Source organism: Pimephales promelas, chromosome 20 (assembly GCF_988280905.1).
Source record: "Pimephales promelas chromosome 20, fPimPro1.hap1.1, whole genome shotgun sequence".
In the NCBI taxonomy this organism is placed as follows: Eukaryota; Metazoa; Chordata; class Actinopteri; order Cypriniformes; family Leuciscidae; genus Pimephales; species Pimephales promelas.
Window position 1 is genome coordinate 8,476,144 of NC_142788.1, and position 18,202 is coordinate 8,494,345.

General features: G+C 39.1%; 1 protein-coding gene across 1 annotated transcript in view; it reads left to right on the plus strand.

The window, feature by feature from the left end:
- The first annotated feature begins 427 nt into the window (after positions 1-427).
- The window catches only part of LOC120473939 (PDZ domain-containing protein 4), a 45,212-nt gene continuing 27,437 nt past the window's right edge, over positions 428-18,202 (plus strand). Inside the window, exon 1 of the mRNA XM_039664011.2 lies at positions 428-3,406. Within this exon, the coding sequence (XP_039519945.2) occupies positions 3,347-3,406 (60 nt within the window). The 5' untranslated portion in view covers positions 428-3,346. The remainder of the gene's footprint in view (positions 3,407-18,202) is intronic.

The following is an 18,202-nucleotide window of genomic DNA, read 5'->3' on the forward strand; positions in this document are numbered from 1 at the left end:
CAACAGCCACAACCCGTAACCCATATATGGTGTTTTATCAATGCACATAAATCTCAGCAAAATTTGAAAACTGTCCATAGAGAAAGATGGACGAGGAAGAAAAAAAAATCAAGTGGAATCACTTGATGTTCAAATTCTATCATTATTTTCCTTTAAAAAAAAAAAAAAAATGTATTATTTTTTGTTAGAATATTTTCATTCAATTAAACATTTAATTGTATTTCACCAGTATTAGTATTAAAACTGGACATTAAAAAGGGGCAGACAGTAAAGCAGAGAAACACCGAGAGCAGAGGAGAGAGAAAGTGTGTGTGTGTGTGTGTGTGTGTGTGTGGAGCTGGATGATGATTTCTGTTGCATCCTAAACTATTCCGCCAGTGAGCACAGCCACTAGTGTGTGTGTGTGTGTGTGTGTGTGTGTGTGGCTTCACAGGGCGTTAATGTCTTTGTGTGCCTCTCTCTCTCTCTCTCTCTCTCTCTCTCTCTCCTCTGCAGTGGGGGAGTTTATTCAGCGGCTCGCATGAGGGGACGAGACAGCAGCAACCTCACCTCACCTGCCTGCTCGCCCCTCTCTCCATCACAGGCGTTCTGCTCTGAACTGGACCAGAATACCATCCCTCAGCTGAATGAACCAATCCAGTTTTCTGGCTCTTTTCAAGGATTTTTGAGGAAAAAGAAACATGCCATTATGGATTACTCAAGTCCTTCCCAAACAAAAGGACACAGCACACTTGGGAGGAAGAAGAGAGAGAAGGAGGGATGACACGCCTCTCCCTCATACCTGACTTTGTTTCTTGGAGAGTTCTTTGAAAGGTGCTTTTTCACGTCCCACATGTGGTGCTGATGTTTGATGGCGTCTAGTTGAGTCTGAGGAATACTTTTGAGACTGTTGCATTATTTTTTTTTCCTTCTAGTTCTCCTGAAATCTTTCTATTGAACTCTTTGCTAGCTTTCCTGATCAACTGTGTGAGGTTGTTTCAGGTGAAATACGCCAGTTTTCTGCGCTTGGATGAGTGTGTGTGGTAACATTTGACCCGTGTGTGTGTGGGGGTGCACGAGGGCGACGCCTGTTAGCGTCTCGGGGCGCGCGGAGTCTGTCTGGCACGTTACTGCAGCATGAATGACTAGCCTGCAATCTCAAACAGCAGGGTGCGTGAAACAACACGAGTGCTTTCACAGTGTAATGAGGTTAAAGCTTTCCGCTGTCGTGAAGCGTGTTCCAATCAGAAACCGGATGGTTTGCGAGACGACTTTCGGATAGAGAGTGGATAAATAAGTCTGACAACATGAATAGTAGTTGCACAATGACTTTTATAAACACTTTAGCAGAAATGAATGTTCTGAGACTGAGTTTTTTCCTTCTCAGAAACAAAGAGTAAAGTGATGAAGGAGGGAAATCTAAACAAAGAAAACTATCAAATTAACGAACTTGCTACAAACAAGTTGCACATCTGTTTCTTCCGAATGGTAAAGAGTGCTGCCTCAGTTTCGAGTCTGCGATTAGATCAAGATTTATATGCACCTCAGGACAGCGCGGTTTTCTAATGTCCCACCTCTGCAGCAAAATGTGCCAGCAGAACGCCGGAGCATTTGTTAAACCGAACGTCTGATAATTACATTTCGCAAACCACTGAGCACCAAAGGCACCCAACTGCTATCTTATTAAGAAAGGTATTGATTTCTACGTGACAGAGAGCCAGTGTTCACTATTAAGGGCTTGTGTCATTTAATTGAATTTTCTTTCATTGATCTGAATAATGCTAGATTTTCACTGTTGAGGATTTGGGTTAAGATTGACTGTTAAGTACGGCGCTTTATTTTTCATAATCAGATAGAAATGCTTAACAGTCCTTTTTTTGGAAACAACCTCAATTTATGTGAAGCTGTTGATTTACATTTGTGTGCTTGTACGCCTGTTTCTGGTCGTGTTTGTGGCGTGTGTGTTTGTTAAGTGTCTATGGCGGTTGTGTGTACAGATGGGCAGCCAGTCGAGCGAGCGAAGTTGGCTGTTGTTCGCACCTAAGCAGAACTGTTAAAGCATGTTTATGTAGGAGTGCGTAGGATTGGATTTTCCTCAAGCACACTGACTCTCTCACCTCACGCTTTTATGTGCAACCAATTTTTCACCAATTCACCCAGCTTGCAACATGCATTTTTGTTCAACTGAATGCGACTCTCACTACACAGTGCAAAGTCTTTGAGAGACTGATGAGAAACACCTACATGAATGCGGAAGTTCGAACAGGGAGATACAAGAAAAAGCTGCTGTGAAAGTGGAACGGGTGGAGGGACAGAAGAAAAAGCACAAAGCCAAAGTGAGGCACTTGAAATCCTGTATGGATACGTGACGGCGTTAAGCATTCAACCTCTTCTTTGAACTGAAACTGAGAAAGAAACCATCGATTTCAGGTGCAACTGTGTGAAGTAGTGAGCGAGGAGATAAACTGTGGCTAAAAGCCTGTAGCTACAGTCAAGAACTGTTTCGATTAGAAATGAAAAGACTTGGTATTCATGAGGGCTTCGGCAGTTAAAAGCTACAATAACATACACTGCTTTGACCACTCTACTGCAATTACTGCTGTTAAGTTTTCATTTTAAAATGTTGGCAAAAAAGGGCCTTGGATTTAAAGTGACACTTTTTGGAAGCAAAAACTTGAAACGAAGCCACAGATTTCGCAAAAGTAATTTTCCTTCTTGGAACGCTTTTCACTAAAGGTCTCTCTTGACCAAACATTCAATCTATCCAATCATCCCTCAGTCGCTTTGGAATAAAAATATTGGATGTACATGCAGCCTTTACTGATTTAGGAGTAATTTGGATGTAGTCCCAGAAAAAAAGCGCTGCTGGAAGTGGCCTTGATAAAAGCGCGAGAGCAAGCACAGACGCGTAATTTCATGCTGAATTCCCTGAATTAAGCACATCAATGGGGACAGGAGCACAAGAAGTGGCGTACTACAACATTTCACTTGAAGCACAAATGGACTTTTCTACATGCTGGAATTCATTGGATTTCACACTCCACAATAAACTTGAGATATGACATTTAGGACTTTGGTTTTTTGAGTAAGTTAGGATGACATGCTCTCTTAAAAAGCTTGATAACTTACTTCTTTAAAGACTTTGGTACTTGCGTGTGTCTCTGAACTGGAAATGGTCTAAACTCAAAGGCTCTCCCCGTAGTGGATTGCATTCGTAGAACTTGTTGTTGGACTGTGACAGATAAGCGAAGTGTCTGTGGGCATCTGGGACATGCGGTGTCCGAACTAGCACAGCGGCTCCTCTGAGAAGGTGATCTGAACGGGTTCGTGGCCTGGCGGGGTCGGTGGTCAGACCTCAGGACACAGGATGGGGTGCAACATGTGCGTGGTGCAGAAGCCCGAGGAGCAATACAGGGTCATGTTCCAGGTAAGAATACAATGCAAAGTTGTTTCTGTCCATAATCCTACTTATAGAAAGGTAGAAACTTGCTCTGAATGGCTGGATAACATAGAGATCTGAATAGACCAACAACCCTTGACTTGATTAGAATATTCAGCAGTGCACTTAATCCATATTTCAAAGACAATAGTGAAGTGATTATGAAAATACACAGAGATGTACTTAAGTCTACTAAAGTAGGTCAAAAAAGCACTCTTAAGTTCAACTAAATGCATCTGTAAAAAATAATCCTGTAAAAAAAACGGTTAACTACTGGCAGCTGTGGTTGCCAGCATCATACCGTAACTATACGGTGTGTTACTGTTTTTGTGTTAGAGCATCTAGCTGTTAAATTAAAGTTTTATACTGTAGCTGACAATGCAGCATTTAGCTGATAATTTCAAAAACAGTAACACACTGTATTTTTACAGTATGATGCTGGCAACCACATCTGCCTGTATTTTGCCTTTTTTTCAAGGATTATCTATCTATCTATCTATCTATCTATCTATGTATCTATCAACATGACATCATGACTTTTGCGTAAACATATACGCCACTTTCGAGTCAGGTGGCGTGTTATCTCCACGCATTTTGAGCTATCCGCGTGTGTCCGCGTGTATGCGTATATGTCTACGCCATTAACGTCCGCATCATTCCGCGTGTCTGAACACGCAGTCAAATCTCCAGTCATAAATGCCATTGACCCCATTGACGGTTAGGTTTAGGGACGGGTTGAGGTAAGTCATATGTTTATGTAACGTTAAGTCAACGGCGTTCATAAACACACTTAAAGGCAATTATGCGTCTTGATAGCACGCCAAAAATGGAAATACGAATTGGCATGTCATACACACGCTATCTATCTATCTATCTATCTATCTATCTATCTATCTATCTATCTATCTATCTATCTATCTATCTATCTATCTATCTATCTATCTATCTATCTATCTATCTATCGCAGAAAGGCTGAATCAAAAGACAAATGTTCTCACCCAACTTAGTGGTTGCAGAAAACTGCATGCTTTACTCTGCTTTGTTTGATGTGTTTATAGAGATTTCTTAGCCCTGCTTACTACAAGGAAGAAAACATCCAAGCCAATCAAATCATTTTATTTATTTATTTTCAATCAACTTCTTGGAAGTAGCAAAAATTCCACTGTGGCTTCTACTTTTTTATTTCAACTGTTCTGTGCTGTTAAATATTTTACTTGGCTTGTAAAAATGTACAAGAAAGACTTGTAATGAACTTCTGAATCATTGCTGGAGTCTGAAACCAGGGGTGACTGAAACCTGACATGCTCTTAGGATTGTGATTCATGAGCATTAAATTGTCATGCTGGATGTACTCACGTGAATACTTGTGTATGTGTTCACAGGCTTACAAATTGCAACCAGGCATGTATCTTTGATAGAAAATCTTGTCGATATGTGGCCACCAATACTAATAAAGCCAATTAGCAGAACAGTACAACCTTTAGCGCTAACAAGCTGTTACGGAGAGAGAGAGAGAGAGTGAGAGAGAGAGAGAGTTGTAGAATTAGGTTGTGACTGTGTAATTACCAACATAATCATTATTTAAGCATTCAGATTATTAATTTTTTGAACCAGAGTAGAACAAGATTTTGTGTGATACAGAGCGCTAAGCTTTTGTTTTCAAATGGTGGCTTATATGTGTGTGTGTGGAGAGAGAGAGAGAGAGAGAGAGAGAGAGAGAGAGAGAGAGAGAGAGAGAGAGAGAGAGAGAGAGAGAGAGTGTAATTACATTAGCAAAGACCATTATAAGTAAGCTATTTCTAGGCCGATTCACCCTGAAAAACACTGTAAAAATCACACACACACATACAGTATATATATATATATATATATATATATATATATATATATATATATATACTGTATATACTGTATATATGAGCAATATATCACATTAGCAGGAGTGATAAAATGTTAACTAGGGAAACTTGGTATTTATTTGATATATTTGAAACATGGCAATTCAAATATAAAAAATATATAAATAAATATTAAAAAATATATTATTTAAAAATGAAATATTTAGGAAAAATAATTTAGGGGAAAGACTGTATTATTTTGATTACCAAAAACCAGGACACTCGGCCCGGCAAACAGATGGGCCTACTCAAATGATACTCGAAGTTTACTCAAAGATAACTTATTAATTTCAATACATTTGAAGTAGGTTATGCCTCCTCTGGATAGAAAATTGTTATATTGTTATTTGAAAGCAGGACTTGTCCTGGGAAAACAGGACAGTTGGTCACCCTGTGATTATTTTGGCTGTTTCGAGCAATAATGTGGTCTGACACGTAGCAGTACTGGAACCACCAACTTCCAGAGCGTTGTGAAAAATACAAAACCATAATAACACCCATTCTTCTCAGAGGTTAGCTGAGTTGAGGAAAGCAGTGGGTGTTTCATTTGCTCTGTAATGTTTTCAGAAGTGTGTAAGAAAAACATAGACATGCTCATTTTGGACAAGATTGAAATCACAAATTCACAAATCACAAAAAAATGTATCGGACCATCATGGGGCAACATAGTCCTGTCTATATAAAGCCTTTCTCTCGCTCATCACGTGCTGCAAACTGTACAATCAAAATGAGCCACATTGTTAGCGCACATTACTAGTCTTGTGGTGACCAGTTCATACATGCAATTTAAAAGAAAGTTTGTTGTCATAATCTTTAATCGAAATCAGAAAATGTGCTTCTCCTCTGGAAGGATGTCCCTTTTCTGATGATGTCAGGAGGTACATTAAAATCAAGCCCCGCCCTGTTTTTTTTTTTTTTTTTTTTTTTTCAATATTACATTTTTACAAAAGTGTCGGTCGGTCTTAACTTCTCATCTCCCAAAATTTAGACAACAGCTCACCCAGAAAGTCTAGCCTAAGATAAGTTTTATTGGATATCTATTATAAGTTCAAGCTGCAATGTAACAAAAGTAGTGACAGATCTTTTCTTTCATATTGTGATGTACATCAGAGTAAAATATTAAGCATTTGGTTTGAGCGTCAGTTGCATTCACAAGTCCTCTCCCGTGGCCTCATGGGATTGTAACTTGTAAAGTGTCCATCAGATGCACACTCCAGCACCTCAGTGGAAGTCGTAGGTACTTTTGCCTATTCATTTTTGAATATTCAAAAAAATTAATCGTTCACAATAACATCAATCGCATGCATTTAAAAAAAAAACATTGGATGCATTTCCATTTCATGACACTTTTAAAAAGTGCAGCAAAAGATGCTTTTCCCAGGTCACTTAATACTCAGGCTTCTTCTTAAACCACCGAAGTCTAAAAAAAGAATGGCGACGACATGATAAGAAGAACAGAAGATGTTAAAGATCTGTACATTACATTAGAGCACATATCTCCATGGACTCCATTACTTTTGGAACCAGACGGAGAGAAGCGTGACGGAAAGGTGAGCTGGAGGATAGAGAGATGATGAATGGATAGATAGCTTTTTTTCCTTCAGCTGTTTGCCATCATATAACGACAGTAATTGATTTCTACGCATCACAGAGCAGAATAGAATCGGTGGATCTTAGTGGCTCCTCAGGACCCGGCGGGGCTGTCCAGTGCAGTGCCTGACCGTAACTCTCCAGTTTAATCTCAGCTTCATCTCATCCCATCCACAGATCCAGCATTTGCTGGATTTATTTTTATCTTGAAGAAAATACATGACCAAAAAGCCACAGTGGCAACTCTCAACATCTAGAAAAACTGATTTAACTGCGTGTCTGGATGTTCATTTAATGGATGAAATGCCAGTGCTTGTAATGCTGCAAAATAATAGTTGTGACAATCAATTCAATCCAGTACTGTTTTAAAGGTTAGAGAGAAAAAACAAGGAAGAAAGGGGAAAAAAACAACAATCGATATTTAAATAATAAATGCAAGAAAGGAGACTGAGTATGCAGTGTTACAATGACATTACTGACGTTATATTGTGAATGGTATGAAGTTTTAACATGCAAATGTTAAGTGATTTGAGTTGAAATAATTGCATTTGGAGAAGAGAAACTTCAATATAGTGCTCGTAAAATCATTTCAAATTCAGTCAAACACACACAGAGACACACACACACACACACACATGATTCATGTTCTCAGAAATTAAACCATCCAAGCAGTTCACAAAAAAACATGCCGTCCACGTCTCAAGCTGCATCCACTGACTTTAACAGCCTCTCCTGGGATCCATATTGCTAAAAGACCTTGCTAATTAAACGTAATTAGGAGATTTTATTCTCTTTAATCCTTCTAATTAGAGACATTGCGAGTTGTGCTGTACATGTGGAGTGGAACAGTAACAATAATGATTTGATCCATCATGACTTGTGCTCTTTAACCTTAACCAAACTAATGTTAATTAAATCAATTGTTCTTCTTAATGTTTCTTATCAACATTCTGGCTGATCATTCTTCATTCTTATCAGCCTGACAGATTTCACGGATCCATGAAAACGACTAAAACGCTGTTTTATTCACGCCAGGCCAGTAGGTGGCGATGTGACTTTGTAAAGAAACACTACGCACTGAACACGTAACACATATGCGCGTGACGTCAGCATTTTCACAAAGTTTTGTAGTTTTCCAGGAGATGATAAGGGTATCGTTTTCAAAAACTTGCACTTTGAAACCTGTTTTCAAAAGTTTGCGTTTTCAGGGCCTCAGAACGCAAATGTCGTGTAAGTGAACTGCAAAAAAAGTTTTACGGTTTTAGTTGATGGCAATTCGATACTATTTTAAACTTTGGAAAATTGCCTATTTGTATGATCTCATGCTTATGTTTTCTTACCCCCACTGATCGCAACCATCCATTTTTCTAAACATTTTCATACAATTCATATGAAATTGTCGCCTATGAATAAACAAATATATATTTGTCTGTGAGATTGAAATAATGATGCTGAAATCATGTCTTTGCATCACAAGAATAAATTACATTTTAAAATATAAATTTAAATATAAAGTAGACTAAAACAATTAATAATATTTCACAATATAACTTGTTTTTACTGTATTTTTCATTAAATAAATGCAGACTTGGTCTTTTTTCAAAAACATTACATTAGAAATATCTTACTGATCCGAGTTTTCAACAGTCCTGCAATTCATTATTTTAGGGGCAGGTAATTAGAGTTAGAGGTTAGGATAATAATGATATGAATTTGGTGGTGGATGTTGGTTTGTGAAGCTCTTTAAAATGCATAAGGCTCAGACTGCACGCTAATTTGACCCTGTGGGTAACTCAAGCTTATTGTTTCTGTTTCTACTGAGAGTGAAATAATTTGACATTTATTTAATTAATTTAATATGAGCAATATGAGGTAAATATGAGGTAAATCCGACCCTGCTCATTCAGAAATGTACGAATTAGATTGTATGGTGGCTAATTCATACAAATTAGCCACCAATTTGCCAAAACATAAAATAGTTACGAATTGCCATGAGAGTTGAGAAACACGATTTGAGAACTACAGCAATTTTGGTACTTTCCTTAGTCAAAGATATGGCTTCAGAGGCCTTGGAATATAGCACTTTTATGGTTTTTATTTGTTTATTTTATTTTAGGTTTTAACAATCACTGATCGCTTTGGAAAAGAGCAGCATGAACATTCCTCAAAACTTCTCATTTATTCTTCCACAGAAAGAAACTCATGACATGAAATGATGACTATTAAATTCGGTTTGATCTAAATCTTTAATTGTGCAGAGAATTATGGGACTCGAAATAGTGATCAAATAAAATGCATTTACTTTTTATTTTAAACCGATCATAATTTTAATTCAAATCATATCTTGAACTCATCTTACAAAATCCATTTTGACTCTCCAAATGTGAGTCTTTTTTTCCATATGTCCCTGAAAATCCATTTCCACATTGCAGATATGATAAGGTGAAAATAAGCATGAGAGTCGCCACACAAAAGATCCGCACACAAACACTCTCAAAGCAGGAAAGTGTGTTTATCTGATGTGGGTTTTCAGCGTTTCTCAATGTGTATTTTCCCTTCCACTGGCAAAACCAACTGCAGAATAAACACCATCAATCTGCCCAGCACACCAGCAATATCCAGCACCCCATCAATCATCCTGAGCGCCCCTTCCCCTCTCTCTCCCTCTCTCTGAGCTGCATTGCAATGGGATGCTGTAACTATGGCAACCAGACTCATTAAGCAAGCAAAATGAGTCGTCTTGGACTGATTTCTGCCTAGTTACATTGGTATTAATGAACATATGGCACAAATAAGTGCTTAAAGTGATCAAAGAATCACTCTGCCTCCCTCTAACACACACACACAGCCTTGCGCCTCTGCTCGGCCACACCCTTTCTTTCTGTCTGTCTCGTCATGCCAGACATATAATCACATCTTACTCTCAGTATCTCTCTCTCTCTCTCCAAGCCTCAAAGGGATTTTCTTTAAAGTAACATAAATTTTTTATCAGCATGATGTTCACTTCTAGTTAGTGGTGTTTAATGAGGTGTAGAACAGCAGGAGAAAGCTAGCCGTTAGCATTCCCATTCATTCCGATTCATTCCGGACAGTTTCTCGACCGTTGCAGGACCTCCCAGAAAAATGTGATTTTAAATCTGCTCTTTTCTCTTTCATCAGCAGCATAATACGCACAGCAGAATAATTTGTGTACTGGAGGAAGGGTGGGGCAACATGTCACTCACATGAGATCCATCTACAGCAAATCACTACCATCCAATCAATTCCTCTTCAATTTCTCAATATCCATATTTATAACTTTATAAACCATAGTCACTGCCTCCGATAACAGCCGTACGTGAGTCTAGTTCCGGTGGAAGAGTGCACTCTGTCCCGACGCATGATGTATTGACGAACGGTGAAGCGCAGAACCGCGAGAGGCGTTGACTATCACCTTACGCTGCTCCTACATAATTCATCTTGCGTCGGGTCAGAGGTCACTCTTCCACCCGAACAGAGAAGTATAGTAACTAAGTAGAACTAAGTACTGTACTGAAGTACCAGTGTTGTAGTCGAGACCACCTCACTCGAGTCCGAGTCGAGACCGAGACCAGAGAGAGTCGAGTCCGAGACCAGAGACGGTCGAGTCCGAGTCGAGACCGAGACCAGTGAGGGTTGATTACCTAATTTACTTTTATTTACTTAGAGAAATCCTTTTTTTTTTTTTACTGAATTTACTTAGTTTAAAAAATATGATCAGTTTAGGGTAAAAAGGCCACATAGTAGGTGGTGTTAAAAGTAATTTTATTACAATTTGTCATGCGCAGTTGCGCACTAGAAAATCACCAATCACTGGGCGTGTCAATCAATTTAAAGAAATATTTTATTAACATACATTAATAATCATGAAAAATATTTTTAATTGAACTCGAGTGGACTCGGGAATAATTCCGAGTCCTAAAAAAAAAAATGTTCGAGTACGAGTCAATTCCGAGTCCAAATGGACACGAGTCCATGACAAGACCAAGACCATTAAAATATGGTCTCGAGACCGAGTCCGAGACGAGTCCGAGTCTCGAGTACTACAACACTGTTAAGTACTAAAATGCTGTATCTGTTCTCTACTAGAGTTTTTTTTTTTTCTAGAGTAGATATTTTCGATGAATTTAATACTTTTACTTCAATATTTTTTTAATGTTCTGCTAGTTACTCGTTACAATTATAAAAATTGTACGAATCATTCTTTGCAAGTTGGCTTTCATGCTGCCTAAATCACACACCAGTTTTATAGGGTAATGGTATTGATTGACACACACATTGACAACTAATGCAGGGGTTGTCCTGCAATGACATTTTTTTTGGCGGCCGCCAAAGCAAATTTGTATCCTGCCAAAGCGCCTTATTTGATTGCTAGTTCAAACTTTTGACCGCTTTCTTTAATAATTACATGACACAATACTTGTACTTTTACTTTTAGTACTTAAGTAGTGAATTTTAAAATAAACTACTTGCAATACTTAAGTACAAAAAATGTTGATACTTTAGTACTTCTACTTAAGTGTGGTGCTTAAAGAGCACTTTGACTTCTACTCAAGTCACTTTTTTGATAGAGCACTTGTACTTTTACTCAAGTCCGGGTTTCTACTTTATACATCTCTGCACCCGAACTACTGTACACTCGTGTACAGGCGTTACAGGAAGCCAGTGGTAATAGTTTATAAAGTTATAAATATGAATATATTTCTTACAAAAACACATCACATCAGAAGGCCTTTATTAACCCCCTGGAGTTGTATGGATTACTTTTATGATGGAGGGATGCACTTTTTGGGCTTCAAAAACTCACTACCATTGTAAAGCTTGGAAGAGCCAGGATATTTTTTAATACAACTCCGATTGTGTTTGGCTGAAAGAAGATGAAGCCCCAGAGCACACCCACCTATCGAAATTACGTCACACCAGTCTTCATCTTGTTGTTCATCTTGTTTAGTGTCTGCGCTATTTCTCTCCAGAAGTAATACATTTTTTTATCATGATAAAATTGCCAATATACACTCACCAACAACTTTAAAGGTACACTTTGCTAGTACTGGGTTGGACCCCTCTTTTGTCTCCAGATTGTCACAAATTGAACAACGTGCTGAAAACTTTCCTTAGAAATCTTGGTACGTATTTGATTAGATTACCTTTATTGTAATTATAAACATGTACAGCGTAACGAAATTTGGAAGTGTTTCCCTTAGTGTCGGACTATACAACAACACAAACAATGTTACATACAACACAAATACTAAACATATAATACAAAAACAATCAATTGGTGGTTTGCAGTCACGTGATTGTGTTGACGCGCGGAATTCAGATGGAGGGCAAGGAGTGAAGAGCGCAATGGACGAGATGGAGGAAAATCCGTAATGTACTACTGTAGACGCTATTACAAGAGAAATATGTAAACAGAAAATCGAAACATATGTTGGACGTGATCCTTACGTTATGAAGAGGACCGATTTTTAACTGAATTGAGAGATTTTCCTGCCATCGAGGCGGTAGATATCAGCAACTAACTCAGACTTACTTTGACTTTACAAAGTTCGTAAACTGGTACGTTACACAAACAGCCACATAAGTGTATTTAAACCTGAATAATGTAATTATAAGCCACATAAACAATGTATTAACTCACATTTGACGAAGTGATCACTGCACACACACACACAGGCATTTCCCATTCGGCTCCTCCCGACCGCAGACGTAGGTTTGCAAGGCATTTTTTCCCCTGTGTTTTTCTGTCAATTTCTTGTATTTCCCCCCTTATGAACAACAACTTTTGGCACGATTTGAGCAACCATAAACGACGCAAAACATAAGCATTTTGAGTGTGTTATAGTGCTTCCTAAATATAGAAATTCATTTCCTGCCCTCCATCTGCATTTCGCGCCATGGCAACGCAGTGGCGTGACGTCACGTGAAAACAAGCTATTTGTAATCCGTTTTAAATGAAGAGTTCAGATGCAAAAGCCTCTAAATGCCATTTGAAATTTTCTTGTTTAATGATGATTTTTATCAAACTTGTATATTAAAGTTCAGTAATTTCACTTAAATAACAATTAATAGGTAATTATCATTGCCATTTAAGTGAAATCACTGAACTTAAATATACAAGCTTGATAAAAATGATCATTCTAGAAGAAAATTTCAAATGGCACTTAGAGGCTTTTGCATCTGAACTCTTCAAATATGCACTAATTAGAAATATATTGCACTAAAACTGTGAATTGCAAAATGAAAAATAGAAAAATAAAACCCTGAGACTGTAAATGTATGTAGCAGAGAGGGATCAGTGCATATTATAGGGAGAAACTGTCCTTGAATCCTTTTGTCCTTGTGCGGTGTTAATGGTTCTCTGAAGCCCCCTCTTATCTGCCTCTGAGTAACTAGCACGCTGATACAATAGGTCAGCACACTCTCAAAGGAGGACCAGTAGAAATTCACCAGCAGCTTTTCACCCATGTTGTTTTTTTTCCTGAGAAGTCTTGGGAAGTGTAGTCGTTGCCTCACCTTCTTGATGACCGCTATTTGCAGTCCAGGAAAGGTCAGCAGAGAGGTCAGCCCAGAAATGTAACATTTTGAACCATCTTCTCGATACAGTCCTCGTTGATGTTAAGGGGAATCAGATCCTCCTTCTGGTTCCCGAAGTCTATGCTGAGCTCCTTCGTTCTTGAGATGTTTAGACTCAGGTTGTTGACTGAACTCCATGATGTTGTCTTTTGGACCTCGTCTCTATAAGCTGTCTCATCACCACCTTCCATAAGTCCAAGAACTGTCGTGTTGTCCGCAAATTTGAAAATGGTGTTACTGTGGTGGGCTACAGTACAAACCCAGAAGGAGTACACTAAAGGGCTCAGCACATACCCTTGTGGAGAACCAGTACTAAGGCCGTGTGTCCACCAAAGCGTTTTTCCACGCGCCTGGCGTACGTTTTCAATTGTTTTCAATGGGAGCGACGCGTTTTTTAAACGCCATGAGCGTAAAGAGGCGCTGAGCGTTTTTTTACCGCTGAAGTGCCTAGCGTTTTTTACTGGTCGCCAAGAGTTGAAAAATGTTCAACTTTGGATAAAACGCAGCGCTCATCACTGTCACTTTTTACCCAGCTGTCCAATCACAGTGGAGGAGGGGAGGGACCACCTGTCACAACCTTCTGACTGTACAACTGCATCAACCAGCAGAGCTAACTGAACAAAATGAATGAAAAATATTTTTTTAGTATGAAACAAATTATCTGCGAAATCAGTTACAAGTAAACTGTGCTGCAGATATTCTGTATCATAGCAACGAAACGTCTCAATGGAAAAAACGCTGCGCTGGCAAAATGCTTTCAAACGCCCAAAGCACGGCGTCTTCAACAGAGCGCCTAGCATTTTCAGCTAGCTAAAAACGTTTTGGTGGACACACGGCCTAACGGGTGGATGACACCCATTTTCACAATCTAGGAGCGACTGGTGGGGAAATTGTTCCTGATATTGACTGATATTCAATATATGCAAAGAGTTAGTATTTGCAGTGGTGTCCCTTCTTCTGCATAACCTCTGCAATTTGCTCTGGCATGTTGGATATCAGCTTCTGGGCCAAATCCGGACTGATGGCAATCCTTATTAGTGCTCAGAGTTGATCACAGTTTATGGGCTTCTGATTGTCCACTCACCGTTTGAGGACTGACCACAGGTTCTCAATGGGGTTAAGATCCGGATAGTTGCCTGGCCACGGATCCAAAGTTTCAATATAATGATCTCTTCATTATTAATCTTGCCTTGTGACTTGGTGCTCAATCATGCTGGAAAATCTCGAATCATCACCAAAATACTTGTGGATTGTTAAGTTTTTGGCAGAATTGTGAAGGGTCCACTCCCTGGATGAAAAGCAACCCCACGCATGGATGTATCACTGTGGGCACGACACAAGACTCATGGTAGCGTTCACCTATTGTTCTCCAGTAGCCAATATTGAGCAGCTCTGCACTGGTGAGACACGTTTATGCAGCGACTCCTCAGAAGGAGACCGTTCTGGCACTTATGGACACTCAGGGACGTCCTGAAGCTACATTCACTGCAGTTGAGTCTCTCTCCTTGAAGTTCGTAAATTCACACTTTTCCATGTGCTGATATGTTTAGTGAAATTAGGTTCGCTGGTACTTTTGCACCAGGAACAAAAAACAGTGACATTTTCAATTTTGTGAAATTCCACCCAGAATTTTAGAAACTGTGGAGAAACATGCTAAAGACACTCAGAAATCCTTAGCACTGCATAGCAATCACACACAACACCCTGTCATTGTGGTGTCACTTTTGCATTGCCAAGCACCACTCATATTTCCTTCTGAAAACGTAAAAAGTCAACTTGGAGAGGTTTGAGTGGAAAGGATCACCCAGACCTCTGAACAAATACACACACACCGGAGTGCAGACGCACATTTGTATCAGATAATATCACAGGAGCGTGTTAATGAGGGTTCAGCACTATGTGTGTCTAATTAATCCCAGAGGAATTAATCGTCAAGGGAGGGATCAAGATCTACTCAGTATGGAAATGAGTGTCAACAGTGAGTTCATCCTTCACCTCATCAGTATGTACACCAACAGGTAGCCTATGTCTCTGAGACATGTTGGTATGTACAGGATTAATGAGGCGGTCAGAGGTCAAGTCAAAGGGCTGCAATATAGATGATCTATGCGCATTGAATTATGCTCAGATAATAGCTCTGTTACAAAACAGAGAAAAATAATCATCCAATATGGTGGATGAGCATGAATGTCAATGATAAATATATTCGTACAATTGCAAAAAAAAATGGACAAAATATTGTTTGTACTTATAAGTTATAACAGCACCACAATGTTAGCTTTAGCAACATGCTAATGCCAAAAACCAACCCAAACCAAAACGATGTTATGTTTCTTCCTGGACGTTTCTCAACACTCTCCAATGTCCAGTGAGTAGCGCTAAAGGTGAGTTCAGTTTTATCCGAAATGAATCTGGCACAGTTTTATTATTAACAATTCATTGTTAATAATAAAATGTGTAACATGGCAGCTCAAACATGAAATGTCCGGTGAGTGACTCTAAAAGGTTAATCTTCTATTGCATTTGAAAATAATGTTTGACATACACTAAACCCTAAACCTAATGGTGCATTCACACCGGACGTGAATAGCGCGTCAGGCGCGAATGATTTCAATGTTAAGTCAATGCAAAGACGCGTTACGCACGTAAAAAATTCCTGCGGCCTGAATGAGGTGTAGAGCGCGGCACGGTAGACGCGAATACGCCTCAATGGCGAATTGAGCGTCTGACACGTTAAGCGTGTTACACGCGAATGATTTAGTTAGTGCTATTTGTGCATTCACACGTTTGACGCGAATTCGCACCTGCAGCCCAAGTTGAAAAATCTGAACTTTGGCGTCAAATTCGCACCGCGTTAACCAATCAGGAGCCTGCTGCTTGGACGTGATGAAGTATCTGGATGCTTCAATAAATTATTTTGTAATATGACTAAATGCCTGGTGTGGTTCTAATGCACAACAAAGCAAATATTTTATCACTTAAAACTTTATTTCAATATACGAGACATGTTCATTTTGTATTGAATGTTATTTATTCCATATCTAGATTATATGAAATATTATTATGATGTAAAGACAACCAACAACATACATGTGCATAAGTTTGTGGACGTGAGAGAGAAAAATCACAGGACAGGCTAATTACAGGTTAATTAACTTTTGGAGGCTGGCTCTGTTTATCATCAAATCAAAAATAAATTACAGATTAGATGGATGAGGGCGAGGGTGATCCTCGCTCCGATGCGAGACAACAGGTCATCAAACTCTGCGCGGAACAGGTGGAAATAGGCTACTACTGACACCTCCTGGAGAATGGTGAAACTCGCCAAATGGTTCGCCTCCGAAGGGTCCGGTGGACACAAATACGGCGACGATAACCCCCACGCCGCTGTTCTGCCCTCCAGAGCAAATACAGAGCGGTGACTCTCTCGATGAATGCTCGGTCGACATAAAAAATGGCCGCCAACGGATTTCGATTCTGACGCGTGTGATGCGCGTAAATTTTGCTTCAAACGTTTTTTTTTACGCATATCAGTTTCACTCTTGATGCGCAAATTAACACAAAATGGTCAAGCGTCAAACTAGACGCGGTAGACGCAAATTTGCCGCGCTATTCGCGTCCGTTGTGAACACACAGTCAGCGACAGTGTTTACAAAAGCAAACGTGAGCAACAATGCCCTCTCAGCTTTTCTGCAAGCCTTTGGGCCCTTTATTGTGCAAATTGTGAGGTTATATGAAGTATAGTAAAGGACCTGTGCAAAAAAAAAAAAAAATTGATTGAAAAGAAATAAAACACAGTATGTTGGTGTTTAATTGCCCCTATTATTTCAGCTGGAAACTGCATGTAGGTTTTTATATTCACCAGAACTTTTGGTAACACTTTATTTTGATAGTCCACTTTAGACATTCAACTTACTATTAGTAACTTTGCCGCTACATGTCAACTAACTATCATTAGAGTATTAGTAGACTGTCAGCTTAATATCTGCTAACACTTTATTTTGTTGGTCCCCCAACAGACATTCAACTGACTGTAAGTAACTTAGCAACTACAAGTCAACTTGTTCTCCTAACCTGAACCCTAACACCTAACCCTAACCTAACAGTCTACTACAGCCTACTAATACTCTAATGACACTTAGTTGACATGTAGTTGAAAAGTTACTTATAGTTAGTAGAATGTCTAAAGTGACTATCGAAATAAAGTGTAACCGAACTTTTTTGCTCACCAATCATTGTGGCAACAGGTTTTCCAAAGTTACAATTGTTGCATTTTCACTTGCCCCAATTTTGACATGTATACCCTGGGGAATCACTGCCATATAGACATTTTTAATATGATCTCAATTTGTCAGCAGGTTTATTAGGCTGTTGTCACTTTAAGACCTGACGCACGGATCCATTATACTGTGACACAGGCATTTTCTTTCTGAACTGTTTACGTTCACTTTTACGTGAATAATCGACAAGACCAGCATTTTGACATTATTTTGTGTGTATTTGACTGTTTAAGTGTAATAAGCAGCGATTAACTCAATTTATTACTGAGAGGCGGCTTGATGTGCCACACCTTGGGTAAAACTCCAGCTGCCAAAGTGTCTAGTAGGAGTGACTGTGTTACACACCACAGCTCAAATACACATACTTTTGGTGAGTGTTAATGTCAAGCCCTGATTGTATGTATTGGTGCATTGTTGAA